The 14,951-nt window shown below is 38.4% G+C and overlaps 1 protein-coding gene across 7 annotated transcripts in view; it reads right to left on the bottom strand.

The window, feature by feature from the left end:
* Positions 1-14,951, bottom strand: part of CERS6 (ceramide synthase 6) — a 122,654-nt gene that overhangs the window by 55,117 nt on the left and 52,586 nt on the right. For all 7 annotated transcript variants that reach the window (XM_061452647.1, XM_061452656.1, XM_061452679.1 and 4 more), the window contains one exon: positions 6,461-6,518. In XM_061452647.1, coding sequence (XP_061308631.1) covers positions 6,461-6,518 — 58 coding nt within the window. The remainder of the gene's footprint in view (positions 1-6,460; positions 6,519-14,951) is intronic.

The following is a 14,951-nucleotide window of genomic DNA, read 5'->3' as shown; positions in this document are numbered from 1 at the left end:
CCCAGACTGATTTGGACACAGGTCTTCTAAGCCACTAACTAGCGCTATCTTGTCATGCATTACCTACGAAGATGAAAATTTTCCCAACACTACTAGGGCTCTGGTACACAATACCTTCCACCCCCCCCAAATTCTAGTTTGATAGACAATGATTTCTTATCACTGTCTTTACTGTTAGGCTACAAAAGAGTAAATATAGAACTTGTAAGTTCTACATTCAAGATCCCCTAATGCTAGGCTTTTACAGTTTTTATCTTGTATGAATATATATCTATACATCACATGGAACAAATTAAATTCGCCTTTTTCACCACTTAATGTAACAATAAGAACCATGGAAATAAGTAAAACTAAAAGCAAACCCCACACTCCGTTTTTATACCTGTAAATGACAAGTAAAGTGTGAAACAGAGAAATAAAAAGAAGAAAAAAAATCAAAATAAACATTTACTCTGGAGTCAGTCTCTGGGTGTTGTAAAAGAAATACAAACCTATTTCTATTTGGGCTTCATTTCAGATGAAGCATTGAAGCACTTAGGTAAAAGGATTTGCTTCGTTCCATGTTACCAAAAAGTTGTGAGGCTTGACCTAACATCTCTTTTAGAAGCTTTAAAATCAAGACAGGATGGTCATATTCGCTATTTTGCCAAGAATGGGGACAATAGGAGCATATGGGAAAGTGAATGCTTTGCATTAAAGAATTTTGTGGGCCACTTACTCTTTGGCCCCAATTCATTTAAAAATCATTTAAATCTGCTGTGGAAAGCAGTGAGTAATGGAGTTGGCAGTGAGTAATGAAAGAAAGCGTCATCTTCTCTTTGAAAGTTGTGTTTCAGTCTGTTTCTTCACATAGAAGAATATTCATGATCAAATCTGCCCTTGAAAATGGTAATATTTGAGGTGAAAAATGAATCGGTTTGAACTCTAACCTACATTTACATCAATTGTTTCTTCTCACAAGGGATCAGAAACAACAGAGGTGATTTCAAATCCTAATTATGATCACCTATTTCACCCCCTCAGTGCATTAGCCACCATACTGCAAGGCATGTCCTGAAACACACATTGCTATGGGGTGCTGGGGTGGACTGACAAACCCATCAATCTCCCAACATCTGTTTTCATTACCTAAGAAAGTTAACAGTTCATTTTCATCTAATTGAAAGCTCTGGTTTGGAAAAAGAGACAAACATACATTTCACTTAAAAAATGAGAGATTCTTGCGAAGCAGAATCAAAGATGAGCAGAACTCATCCCACTATTACACCACATGGTAATATGCCTGAGATAGCTACAGTTGCAATCATTACATTAGAGAGGATTTGAAAAAGCAAGAATTAAGAATTTATATGGAACATTTAAAAAGAAACCAAGACCGAGGAAACAATTTAATATTTGAGATGCTTTAACACTGACATGTCATTAATTACTTCACTAGTTAGAGACAATGACAGCAAACCCCCTATAAAATTAAACCAGCTATGTAATATTAATTTACTTATTTTGATGCAAAGGAGAAAAAAAAAGGCTGACAGCTGGGGAAGGGAGAAATGTCTAATACAATAATTAAACACTAATAACTATGGGAAAAATTTTACAGAAGTCTGTCGGTTTCTTATATATACATTATTAAGATACAATTTGTAAGTGATGCAATGGTTTGGCTGAGTATCTGGAAGGCTGTGAGCTATTTTTCTATGTGTGCTCCATTTTTGAGTAAGAGAGCAACTGTCTTGCCTTCCCTATTCTCTTACCAGACTTAGTTCTCTCTTGGAAGAGAGTAATTCTTGGAAGAAACATGTATTTCCTTGATACTACAAACCTTTGTAAGACATACTAATGACACAGCTGCACCCTGCAGTTAAAAATCACCTCTTGACTGAAGGTGGTGGACACTAATGGTAGTTTTTTTAGGCCCAAGAAACAATCAAAGCAGCAGAACATGGTGTATGCCATCAACAGTACATTTTATAAGAAAGAAATTAATTCTTATAATGTCACTTCATGAGTGACATGATGTCACAACAAAGACCAAGTTGACAACATACACCCATTTGAGTTAGGGGACACTGAGGACAAGACCAGCGCAAACTCCATAAAGGTCTACTGCCTCGAGAGTTCAGTGGTGGAGTTGGCAAGATGCAGGAGAGAGTGTGTGAAGCAGCTGTTACAATCCAGAGGCTGTGGGAAGCATATGTCCATATGGATAGAGGAAGGGAGAGAAGGTGGAAGCACACTTTTTTGAGCATTTTACATTGATAAAAAACATATGCAATGTCAGTGATCACGATTCCATGGCCTACAACTACAGACACATGCAGGACACCCTATTGCAAATCCTCTGCCTTCCCAACTTAAAAGGTTTTCGGGAGTTCATGGTGAACTTTAGTGAGCAAATGGCCCAATCTAAGTGTCCTGCAGACACCATTAAGATAAAAATGTATTTAAAACATATAGATTGACAGGTTCTGTTGCAATAGAGCAAACTTTGAAGACAAAGCTTTTTGTCAGACATTTCTCCCTGTGAATTGAGATTTTTTTTGAAAATACATTTCAACAAAAGTAAGAAATTTTTTTGTTACTTTATTTATGAGTCAACAGCATATATCTGTTATTGGGAAAAAAGACAAAACCCAAGAGAACAGTTTGATAAAGAGATACAGCTTTCAGTGAGAAGAAAGCTTTTAAATCTCCAGCAATGTACTCAGCAACTATAGCATGGGAAAAGAATTGATAAATCATATCATGTGCAGTGTTACTACAAAGACTTACAGGTTATTTTAGTGAGTGCAGAAATTTCTTTATCTAGATCAGCCATTAACTCCCGCTATGGATGGTAACAAAGACAAGTTTGCCACGGCATTTTAGAGAGAGCTATGATTGCTTTGAATGACAGCTTTATTAGCTTTCATATGCTTCTATAGGAAAGTGAAAATCAAAGCTGAAACATCTTGCAAGATGTTCTAGCCAGGCAAATGTAAAACTTTACTGCAGTTAGTTACTACCATTCTAAAAATAAATTAACGTTGGTATGTATACCATGCTGACAGTATCACAATTCAACAACTAAAAAAGAGTTGATAAATCTGCTAACTAATTATTGCTTTATTAAGCTTGGGCACATCTTCCCAAAAAGCTAGATAAGCTTGTCAAGATTTACAAAGCCATAAAGACCTAATGATATTCTCTGCAAGAATGGTGGTTTGCCGGAGTATCCTGACTAGGTCTTCCTTAGGCTGTTAGATGTGAATAAGGAAACACAGACACCCACACTTCTGATACTGCACTGATGCAGTGATATTGCTTTATGCAGCAAATAGGGAAGGTGACATCAGAAGATAAAGGAGCATTTATGTGCTGGGGCCATTACGAGAAAAGTGTTTTGAGAAAGAATCTAAAAGGTGAAATTCATCTCTAGGCAAAGAGCCAGTGCAAAGCAAAGAACCTCAAAACTAACTCAAAGTGATGATTAAGTAATTTATGGGCCCCATGCCAGTCTTGTAGGTAAAGCTAAATTTCATCCTTAAATTAAAGAAGGAACATTTAAGAGAGCCAAATGTAAACAAAGTACCCATCAGGTTAGGAATGTATGCACCAAGCAAAGGAACGGCAGGTTGCAAGGAGACTAGGTCAAGTTGGGGGGAAGGACAATATAGAAGTCGGAGTATTTTGTTGCCTCCCAATTCAAGAGCCAACAAAGAAACTATAAAAGAGGCAATGCATTCAGTGTAGTGTTTTAGGAAGAGCCTTTTGTACTATTGAGTTGGTTCACTTCTCTAAGAGCAGTACCTCATAAGAGCAGAAGTCATGAGAGCAACTAATAAGGAGCACTTCCCACTCCAGATGGCAAAACCAGATTTCTTAAATCAGGCATCTTAGCTATCCAGAAATGGACAAACTAACCAGCATCCAGTGATTCTGTCCATCTGAACAGCAACAAAATGCAGTTTTTCTCAAAAAAATATAATCTTATGGATGTTTGAAAGACTTACTTCATCACAATATCTTATTCAACAATCCAAAGTTATGTATCAACTAAGCATTAGTTTAGGTTTTAAAAGCCAATGTGAATGTTGCCAATGTGGTGCTATGCTGGTGGCATATTCCATTCTTCAAAACAGGAACATCTGTAGTATTTACTCTTTCTCACTCTCTCCCAGTGAGGCAGCATATGTTGCTGTGATAGTTCTGGGACAGCCATTGCACCTGGGCTTACTCACCATGCTTATCACTCTTCTGGACTAGGTACACTAGGGATGGTCTTAAGCAGAACTTTTATTTGAAAGGGTGCAAACTTCTACTGTAGCATTAGCACAGCACGACACCACTGACATTCTCTCCAGGAAAAACAGCTTTTTGAAGGAAAGATCTTTCTATCAAATTTGTAAGAGAATTTATTATGTTTAACTTTTTTTCCCATGAGCTTCCTAAGGAATCAATTAAGTGTTTCTTCGAAATTATTCCATTAAGAAGACCAAGACAAACTAAAAAGCATTATCCATTTTGGTATTGTAGTGAAGTTCTGAAATAAGCAACTCCTCCAGATTCCGGGGTCTAGATTTTATTCCTTCCAAACCCAGATTCCCCCCCTCAAGCGGATGCAGCAAAATGTTTGGTTTTTGATAAACAGCAAAAAGCCTGCACTTCCTCTTAGTTACACAATGTTGCTAGGGAGATGGTGTAAATACAAATACAATCACAATCATAATTTTGTTGATTTGCATACATTCCATGTGAATGACCCGAGTATACAAAGCAGAACACTGGAATAATGACAATAGCACAAAATGCTGCCAGACTCATTTGCAACACTGTGTAAAAATGAGTAATTAACAATACATACACAATTACATAATGAATAAGTTCTTTTTGTAAAAATTAAACATACTGAAAGTTAAAATTACATCAAAATTACACAGCTGATCTTTGTTAAGCAAGTAACAGTATAGGTATACCTTGTTGAAGCAACCATTCTATATCAGCCAGCCCTTCTCAAACTTCAGCTGAACTGGAAGGAAGACACCCTACACTTTGCATGTCAGCTCAGCCTTTAGAAACAGCTCACAATGGTTTGTAATGAAGCATGCATTTACTACACTCTTCTTATTCTTTAGAAATGCTGGTATTCAGAGTTTTTCCTAGAACAGACGTATTCTTTGTGTTGAGAGAGATTTGTTTTTTTAATCATAAGTATGCTTTGCAGTAGTCATTTTGTGATACTTGCTAATGTACCAATGGTGATTATTTGTGATAATCTGTAATAAAGTAAAGAAATTCAGAAGATAAAGACTCAGTGTCCTTATGCATTACAGAACCCTATGAAGCCACAGTCATGCTCTCTACACACCCACAGGCCAACAATTTAAGTTGTGAAAATTGCTTATGAAAACTATTCTTGTATTTCCTACCACAAACATGGATGGAATCAAAGGCAGAAAACAGAGTATCATGACCATACGTCACGTTAATGGATGAAGCGCACAGAAATTGTAAATGTTCAAAAAGGCAGTGAGGGGTTGCACATTATGTATTGGCTCGTCTCTTTGGAGGACTGGTGCACACACTTTCCCTGGGTCTTACTGGTGCTAAACAGCTGAGAAGGCTCTGATGTGCCCTTTCTGGACTGGCATATCATCATTCCTACTGGCACCAACTTGCCTGGCGCTTGGGACAGCCTCATTAATTAGAATCATAAAAATGATGAGGGTTTTTTTAATACTATTTTTACTTACAAAGTACCAGAAACATTCAGGATCCATTTTCTGTATCCACTTCATGTCCAAAACGAAGATTGTAAGATTACGTAAGCACACTGAGACCACACATTCCCCCTAATTTCACCTCTCAGAATTATACAAATAGGGCCTCACTTACAGAAAAGCTCTGAGAACTAGTCATGCTGTAAAAAATAATTTGTACCATAAATACATATTACCACCTGTGGCAGGGTTAACAGACCTACACCAGGGTGTTTAGAAGCCATCAACACCCTTCTCTGCTTATATCACCAGAAACACAGCATTGATGGGAAACTCCATGGAAACTTCTTTTCACAGTATGTCAGATAAAGAACAGGCAAATAAAAAGCATTTTCTAAAACATTAATGGATTTTGTTTTTTAATAAAAAGGAACCTCTGCCACAGGCATTTATAAAGGATGATACAGAAATTGAGATTAATATTGTGGTAAACCCTACTGCCAGCTTAATGCTCAGAATTAAAAGTAATAAAGTAACCTAGGTATGTTGCTACACCAGTTGTGGGAGTTTTTACCCCATTAAGTATTGATAAGAACTTATATTCTTTACCAGTGCCAGTAGCAATTTATTTCACAAATGCAAATTAAATTTTATTTTTTATTCTTTGTGAACGTGAGTTTTATGCTTGTGCTTTATATTATATACAAGTCTTGAAACAAATTTGTGATGTCTTATGAAAGCATAGTAATATAAATGCCTACCTTTTTCAGGAACCGCACTCCATAGGTAAATATATAGAGGTAAAATGTAAATCTCCACCTGCAAAAGGTACAAGGGATTAACTGTAAGATACAGGTTTACATATTTTACAGTTTAACATATGATTTCTTATAGCACTGCCAAACCACTACACCCTGTTCACATCAACAGAAGCTGAAGCAAAATTTTGGTCTGGTCTTCTACAACTTGTTATCAAGCACTGTGCTCATCTGCCTGCTTTTCCCACCCTGCCACCAGCCCTCTGAAAATAGTGTCCTAAATGTGACAGGAAAAAACAAAATTTCAAGGATAATTAATTTTTTAAGTTTCATGAAAACTAGCAGGGCAGTGGAGGAGAGAGAGGACAATTCTCATGACTACTGCAGGGAAGTTCACTTGTTACTAGGCACCAGGACAATGATAATAAGAAATTTTATTAAGCCTTGAACAGGTGACTTTAGCATGCTGCACATCAAATACAGACTTGAGAAAAAGCATCATCCACAACGACCTGGAAATTCACTTAGCAGACTCCAGCACACGGTTTTAGGGAGATCATTTTTGACAGACAGATGGGATGGATACAGGCATATATCCACAGTTTACATCCACTACCAAAGAATTTCCTTAATAAAGATGATTCCACATTTTCCCAAGTACACATTAAATAATTGTTAGGCTTCTAGGTTTTTCTTTTCAGATAGAGGCAAATTAGAAGCTAGGATAAAGATGCCATGGGAAATAAGAGTGAAACCAGCAGGAGATTTAATACAGAATCATCCTCTCCTCTTCCTCTACGTCCTTCTCTCTTCCCCAGTAAAAAAAGACATACAGAGCATCTTCCTACCTTTTGGACCCGTTACTGGCTCAGTAAAGAAGAATCAATGGAAGTATGAGGAAATAAAATCAAAACCTCATGCAGTGGAAATTCTTAGAGGAATTCCTGTTTCGGTTTTGGTTTTTTTTTTTCCTCCAAGGGTTGGAAAGAATACACAAACATGCTTGAGAAACATCAGTGAAGTGCTATTCATAAAGCTTATAGTGGGATAAGATCTAGCTTCCTTAGTGTGAGGCAATACTACAGCATGAATCATCTTCAATTACGTATTTTACAACACTTACGACTCTCTCTCCACTAGCAAAACTATTAGCTTACGGTTAACGGGCACTGAAGCATGTTCAGACATCAACAGAATGGCTTCAAACTGAAAATGCTCCTATGTATAAGAAAGTTAATCTAAACCTTCCTCTTCAAAGCTGCTTTTGCAAGTATTTAGAAAGAAAGTTGTGTCATACACAAATAGTCCTCTGACGAGTACAGGAGAGTATAAGAACATCACTGAGATTTTAAAGTGTGATACTTCAACTGAACAGAAACTCTCTTACCCTGTAACCTCCACAACACTGCAGAGATTAATTTATTCAATTGATACGATACAAATACCAATTCCTTCAAGAATTCATTCACGCTAGCTACGTGGCTTTCAGCTTTCATGCTGAAAATATTTTTGAGACAAAAAATGTTAATTTTGCTGGTGGAAATCTTCAGATTGTGCACATGGAAGAAATAGCAAGGACAACAATATGAAGGAAGGTTTTATCTGGGCAACAGTTTTCTCATTAGGTCAGTCCTACTGCTAGGACACCTGTCATTTAACTTCAGGGTTATATACCTCATCTAGTGAAGGTTTGAAGGCTGTTGCTGAAAATAAAACTATTTGGAGGGAAAAACTGTCTAACCTAATGTCATTGCTGCTCACTCCCAGTGCCCTTCTGTCACTCTTAAGTGTGAGCAGTTATGATTCCTCACAAAGAGTTTTTTTTGTTTTAAAAATCCTTTCGCTATCACCTTTATTTCACATTTCTCCAAGCAAAATGCATACCATATTTGAGGACATTTGTGGCTTGCTGTTGGGAGATGCAATATTCTGTAGAGGAGTTCAAAGGCACTCTAAAGTATTTAAAATATGTCAAGTTTTAGATAGTGGGTTTCAGGGATTTCCAGTCTATACGGACGTCTGGAAGACTCTGATAGAAACATTTGCTGCAGCTGTCTCCTCAGAGGAAATAAAAGGCCTTTTCCTGAAACAAGCAAATTCAGAAACACTGATTTCCCTGTCTAACTTTCCACCCACTTTCCAAAGTGTTGCCAGTGCCACGGATGTGTATTACAGCCACGGAGTGCACTGCAGGAGAATTCCTGGAGTTTTGGAAAAACCCCAGAGCCAAGAACCACCAGGTATTATTTGGGACTCCCAAAGACTCTTAGCCTGCTCCAGCTGTCTGAATGCTACAAAGGTGACACATGCATACAAGTATATGATAATATATGCTATTGGTTGACTTTCCTCTTTTTCTCTACCTGCCAAACAAGTCTTCTTGGACTGAGCATCAGAAGGTAAAGGCTCAGAACTGGGTAATTGACAAAGCTGCTCAAAGTGCAAACTTCTTAAAAAAATAAGTAATATTGGTAAGTAAAAAAACCTCTTCATATTCCCGCTAAACAACATCCACAAAACCTATTCAACGAACTTCTTGTTTGGTCAAACTGAAATAAAGAAAAATTCAAAACAAAGTCAGAATTGGCCCCCAGCCTGCTTGTCATCTTTAATTAGCTAATTCCGGTGGTAGCTGAGCTACAAAGGACTTTCCACAGCTCTGTACCAGGCTGCTAGCTGCCTTCCTGTGGGCTTCAAAGGGAAATTCTGCCAGCTCAGTATACCAACTGGAATCTCAATCCCACGCAAAGAAGTCCAAGGAGTTTCCCACGTTGTTTTACCACTAATTGTAGGTAGTTTATTGCTGCAGTTAAGAGCAAAACATCCAGTGGCCAAGGTCAAATAGATGATCACAAGAAGGTTTGAAAGAAAATTAATTTTAAGTTATTACAGTATTTATTATTATGCAGTAAGTGAATATATCTGTTCTAACTAGCTAAGTTACTATGTTCAACATTTTAGTAAATGTTGCACATTAGCTGTTAAAACCGATGACCTTAACAACTGGACATACTTGTAACTCTTTTAAAATAAAATAAATAAAAAAGACAAAGATGTAACTGGACGCTTATTACCAACAAATTAACATACACTGAGATCTACAAAATCCACATTAAACTAAATCAAGTAAAGGCCGTGTACAGAATGAGTGACATTTATGAGGCAGTACAAACAGAAGAAATATACCTACAACAAATGGTCAGAATTAAGGGATGTTGCTGCCATCAGCTTCAGCTACAGAATAAAGAAAAAAAAAAAGGCAAGGAGTCTATCTGCAGTTGTCAGCTACATGCTGTCAGAAATTCAGTGGCAGATACACCAATAATCCTTTGCACAAGGTCACGTACAGATCACTATGCCTCTGAACATAGCGGAAATTGAATTAGCACTCTGCTCAGTTTCCTACTTTGCTGCAGGAAGCCAGTAACCTAAAACTCTGTTGATGCATTATCGGCATATGAGCAGTTCTCACTCCTCAGCTGCCCCTTTTACTCGGTAGCCTAGCAGTAAGAACATCTGTCAGGCTTCGTAAAACATAGGTTCAATTTTGTTCTCCACCACAACTTTCACACACTCCTGAAGGGTTTTTTAGCCACAAAGTTCTCCTGTGTAGGACCATCTTGTCTTGAGCTGTTTTGTGTAGCAGAAAATACTCCAAGACTTGGGATGAAGGATAGGGAGGAAAGGGACAGGAACTAGGTTATGAAGCTGCATTAGTCACTCAAAATCATACAGACAAGGCCAGAAGGTATGAGACAAATGTTTCATGCAATGCAGAGCTGTCCAACAAGATTACTCCAAGACGAATTCTCAATTCAATCCTCTTACAACAAGCACTCTAAAGAAATCCATCATTCACAATCTACAGCATATAATTCTTCATCTCTCTATTTGGGTCTCACTGCAGTCCACTGATGAACCGATGCAAGTGGAGGCAAACAGCTATGAGTAGGACTCAAGTCCACTTACAGTATATCCCAGTGTCCGAACCACATTAGTATTCTGGGAACTTAGGCAAAATGTTCTTTCTCTCTGCACAGGACATCATAGGAGTGAAGGCCATATTTTAAGTGTGAGATTATCAAGTCTCATTCCCAACTGAATTCACAGAGTGGTAGTTGATTAAGATGGGTGTTTAATTTGTCCTAGTTCCAGCTCTCACAGTTCAAAAAAGCCCTTAGCCTGAGCACAGTCTGAATAGCCACAGACCCCAGGGAAGGGCAAATGTGTCCAGTGGCATAAACCCTCTCTAGTATCCTTTCAAGTATCCTGGTGTCCTGGTTTCAAGGCCCTTCTTAAGCATAATCAGCTCATGCTGAACATCCCCAGGTCACTGGGTTTGGGTCACAGCTGGATGTCTCCAACAGGAAGAGTAACAAATTCCTCTTAAGCAGCAGTAGCAGAGCCCAACAGATGAGGAAAAGCAAGGCAAGATCTATACTAAGATCTGTTCCCCCCAGCAATACTCACTGCCCTATTACAGCAATACAATAGGGGACACTAGGTGAAGCACCCCACTGTGGGCAACCGCTACATCAATTCACATTTATCTGAAAGATGATGACAGCTGAAGCTGCTCTGTTTTGTGAGAATTTGCCCTCACCCTCATACTTGAAACACTCCTCCAGTCAGTTGTATAAAGAGAAAATTGGAATGACCCACATACACACAAAGCATGCTGCTTGAAAGACTTTTTAGGTTAATTTAAATCCAGCAAACCCACATGAAAGCACTCAAGGAACAAATGTTTTGGAGGACTTGATCTGTCTGCTCACAATAGGGTTTTTGAGGTTCACTTTAGTCCTGCTCTAGCATGCCTATAAGACGTAAAGATTGAAACAGGCTTGCATCTGGTCTGTTCAAGCTCAGAATGAGGGAAATCAGACCTGTTTACATAAGGCCGTCCTGGCAATCCTTCAGGTTGTGCTGGTGCTTACAAAGCCAGTGCTTCAAATATGGGTGCAACACACTGCACTGAAGAGTCAAGCTAAAAATTGACTCTTCAGTAACAAAAACAGAAATCCTTTTCTAACATAGCCTTAAAACAAATGCTCTAGAGCCCCTCAGGAGTGCAGCAACAGATCTGACTGCTCTTATTCAACATGTGATGAGTGCATTCCTGATCCAGAGCAGTATCTTAATCTCCCAACCCTTTTAATTTCAAGCTGCTAATGAAATTTTAAAGATGCTTCAGCATGATACAGAGCACTAAAATGATGGAAAAGTTAGAGAGCCTCTGCCAACTAATCTGGTATATCCTATCATGCTCAATTCTGCAAATCTATTTAAGTGCACACTTGAGCAAGCACTTCACTGATTTCATGCATATGTCTAACCAGGTTCCCTTCATCACACTGACAAATTCTGTCCTTAAAATGTTCTTCTCTCCAAGGAAAGGGGCTGCTTCTCTCAAGAGAAAGGCTGAAGAGGCAGTTTTCGCTTTTTTGTATTTCTTTTGCAGGAAGACTGGCCAGTTGGGCTGCAAACAAAAGCACTCTTGCAGAGCCTGCAGCTTTACAGCATACCCTGGCAGTGCACACCTCTTACAGCTCAGATGCCAAACGAGAGCCTGCTGCCCAGCAATGGTGTGCAAGGATCCAAAGTTATTCAACTGACTTTTGACAAGCAAACAGGAAACATAATAAATGCACAATGTTAAAAACTTAACAGCCATTTTGCTTTCAGAATTGCAGCTGCTATTTACAGAAATACTTTTGTCACTGATTTGCTACAGTCAGGGCCACAAACAATGATGCAAGATGCACTTCAAAACTGCTAATCTTAAAAAGCCCCCCATTTAGCAACCGGCTACAGACTCACCACATTGTCTGCAGTGAAAGAAACTGGCTCTGAAAACTATTTTGAGAGAAACTGTAGACTCCTTAAGTTTTTCCCTATGGAAATTCACTTTGGTAAAAGTTCAGATTTGCAGTTCTCAGTCACCTTCTGCTCAACTCCTGGCAGTTGCTGACAGACCTCTGGACTCAGGCTTTGGGTTCAAAGCCAAACTGAGCCTAACATGAACTCCACAGGTGCAGGCCATGGTTCTGGAGAAGATGAGAAGTCTTTAACTGCCATCAAGCAGCTTGTTCTCCATTTTAATTCCCAGCCAGATTGAATTGGGCAAGCACGCATCTGGGCTATTGCAATCACTAGCTGACACTGATTGCCTGTGGCTGTAGAGAGTACGTTCACTGTGAGATTGCTCAAAGGAGCATTTCTGAGGCTGAGTTTAAACAGTACTGAATTGTTTAAATTTCTTTTAAATGGGAGGCATTGCTAAGTTTCCCACATGCCCACTGCAACTTGAAGTAGTCCATGTCCTACCCTCACACTACATTTTTTTGCTCCCCCAAACACAAACAGAGCCTTCAAATTTCTGATTCACTCAAGGGGACTCAATCCAATTACTGCTGCTCCTGACGTAGCCAGAGGTACACATTCTGTCTATATTGTTATGTCTAGGGAGAGGTATTTGGAGGATGATCCCAAAACCAATGGACTCTGAACTTCTGGATTAACTTTGTATCTGTGACATTGTCTACTGTCTATTGTAGCTCCCATTTAAAGTTAAAAACAAAAATACCAACAAACAGCAACCTTTCTCCCCTAAAACAATAACAAATCTACAGGAGAATAATTATTTTTAGGCAAAAAACAATGTAAAAATAGGAGACAGACCACAGAAAAAATAATGCTTCCAAAATATAAGACTACTGGTACCTTGAACATATAATGGTCTCACTGATTTAAATTTAAGACCTTTTGTATTGTATCACAAGCATTGATCTTACACCAGTTAAGTTGTACAAAACTCTGCTTTTATATCAGGCACATGACAATTCAAATGTTACTGTGTTTTACTCTGAGCCATCTTTTTGGATGTTTTGCCTTCCCTAATAAATGCCCTAACACACACGAGCAGTGAGCAGTGATATCCCACAGGTTTGTTAGGGAATTGGTAGATGACTAGTAATACTTCATAGCCTGCATCATTATCTAGAAGAGTAAAGCAACAAATCGCTACCTTCTTTTGAGACATCAGCTTTTTATATAATTGAGAAAATCAGAGTTCCAACACTTTTCCAGACAGAACTCAATATAGAACAAGGTAAGGCAATTTGATAGTTCAAGTGGCATAATTTCAGCATTCAGCCTGGTACGCATGGATGTGTTTCCACTTGCAAATGTTCGGAGATCTCTCCTGCTTAATTTCTCCTCCAAGTTCCAATCTCACAATCTCCTTCACCTAATGAAGCTCTCTTAAAATAATTTTAACTCTTTATTAAATCCTACATCTGTATGTGTCTAGATCATGAGACCTCTACACTGAAAACCCAAACATAAACCATATCAGAAACACCATTAGTGCACGGGACAGCTCCATGGCATACCTTCGATTGGTTCAGAAACTGGATAGAAGTGCAACTCACCTTTGAACAGTCTGTACCCTCCACTAACTCTTTATATATCTCTGTTACTGATAACTAGTCTTATACAAAGCTACAAGTGTGACAATATGGTTGATGGCAATAGTCCCACTGCTCCAATTTGCTGCTTCCCAGGATTTATGTGATGGTAATCTGTTTTTCTGCAAAGCCTGGTAGATGCAAATGGATATAAAGAATGTTAATTAAAAAAAAAATCTTGTTTTTTTTTTTTTGGCATGACACTGCTGTTCAGTTAAACTGGAGCGATCACGCAAATGGTAAATATTTCCTGCACTGTGGTTAAGCAAGTTATTTGACGAAAGAGACAGTTTTGCACAGCTCACTAAGATGTGCAAAATAGCAGGTATGATAAATTGAGAAATCTTTATTGCTTTCCTCTTCAATTTTCTGGCTTAGGATTTGACTGTCATCTGATTTTCCTCTTGGCTGCAGTTTGAATCAGCTATTTAATATTTAATGTTACAGTGCCACTTGAGACCAGTCCTGTCCTAAATCTGCACGCTCAAAATGGCAGCTCTCAAAGTCTTAAGAGCAAAATTTAGATGTGCAGAAAAAGGAAAGGAAGCAAAGTACTAAATTTTAAAGTGATGCAGTTTTATAAATAATACAGCATGTTTATGTAATTAGACCAGAAGAGATGCATAATACAATAGGTGTTTTGGTAATTCCTTCTAGGTTACATAGCTTTAATAGTTATGCAACCGCTCTCTTCTGCGTGCTTCACAGACTATATGAAATAAAGCTCTGATAAGGCTTCAGAGATTTATTAGCATTACCAAATCTTGCCCTAAAAAGAGGTATTACTATCTGGAAAGCTTATGGCAAGAGCACACAGAAAAAAAACAAGTGCTGCTGTCATTTTGCTCCCTGTCTTCTGATCAACAGAACTTGTTTCCCATCAGTGATGTTCAGGGCACACAGCTGACAAGTCTTGGAGAGAAAACTGACACAAAGTCTTTCCAACCTGGACCTCTAGTCTCCATACTTAATAGAGATCTCACAAGTTACCTCATTACAAACATGGCCTTCCAGAACCCCTTTGG

The sequence above is a fragment of the Pezoporus flaviventris genome, unplaced genomic scaffold (genome assembly GCF_033815535.1).
Source record: "Pezoporus flaviventris isolate CSIRO_AGI_PZ_B2104156 unplaced genomic scaffold, CSIRO_AGI_Pfla_v1 ptg000001l, whole genome shotgun sequence".
Classification (NCBI taxonomy): domain Eukaryota; kingdom Metazoa; phylum Chordata; class Aves; order Psittaciformes; family Psittacidae; genus Pezoporus; species Pezoporus flaviventris.
This window is presented reverse-complemented; position numbering and strand designations above follow the sequence as displayed.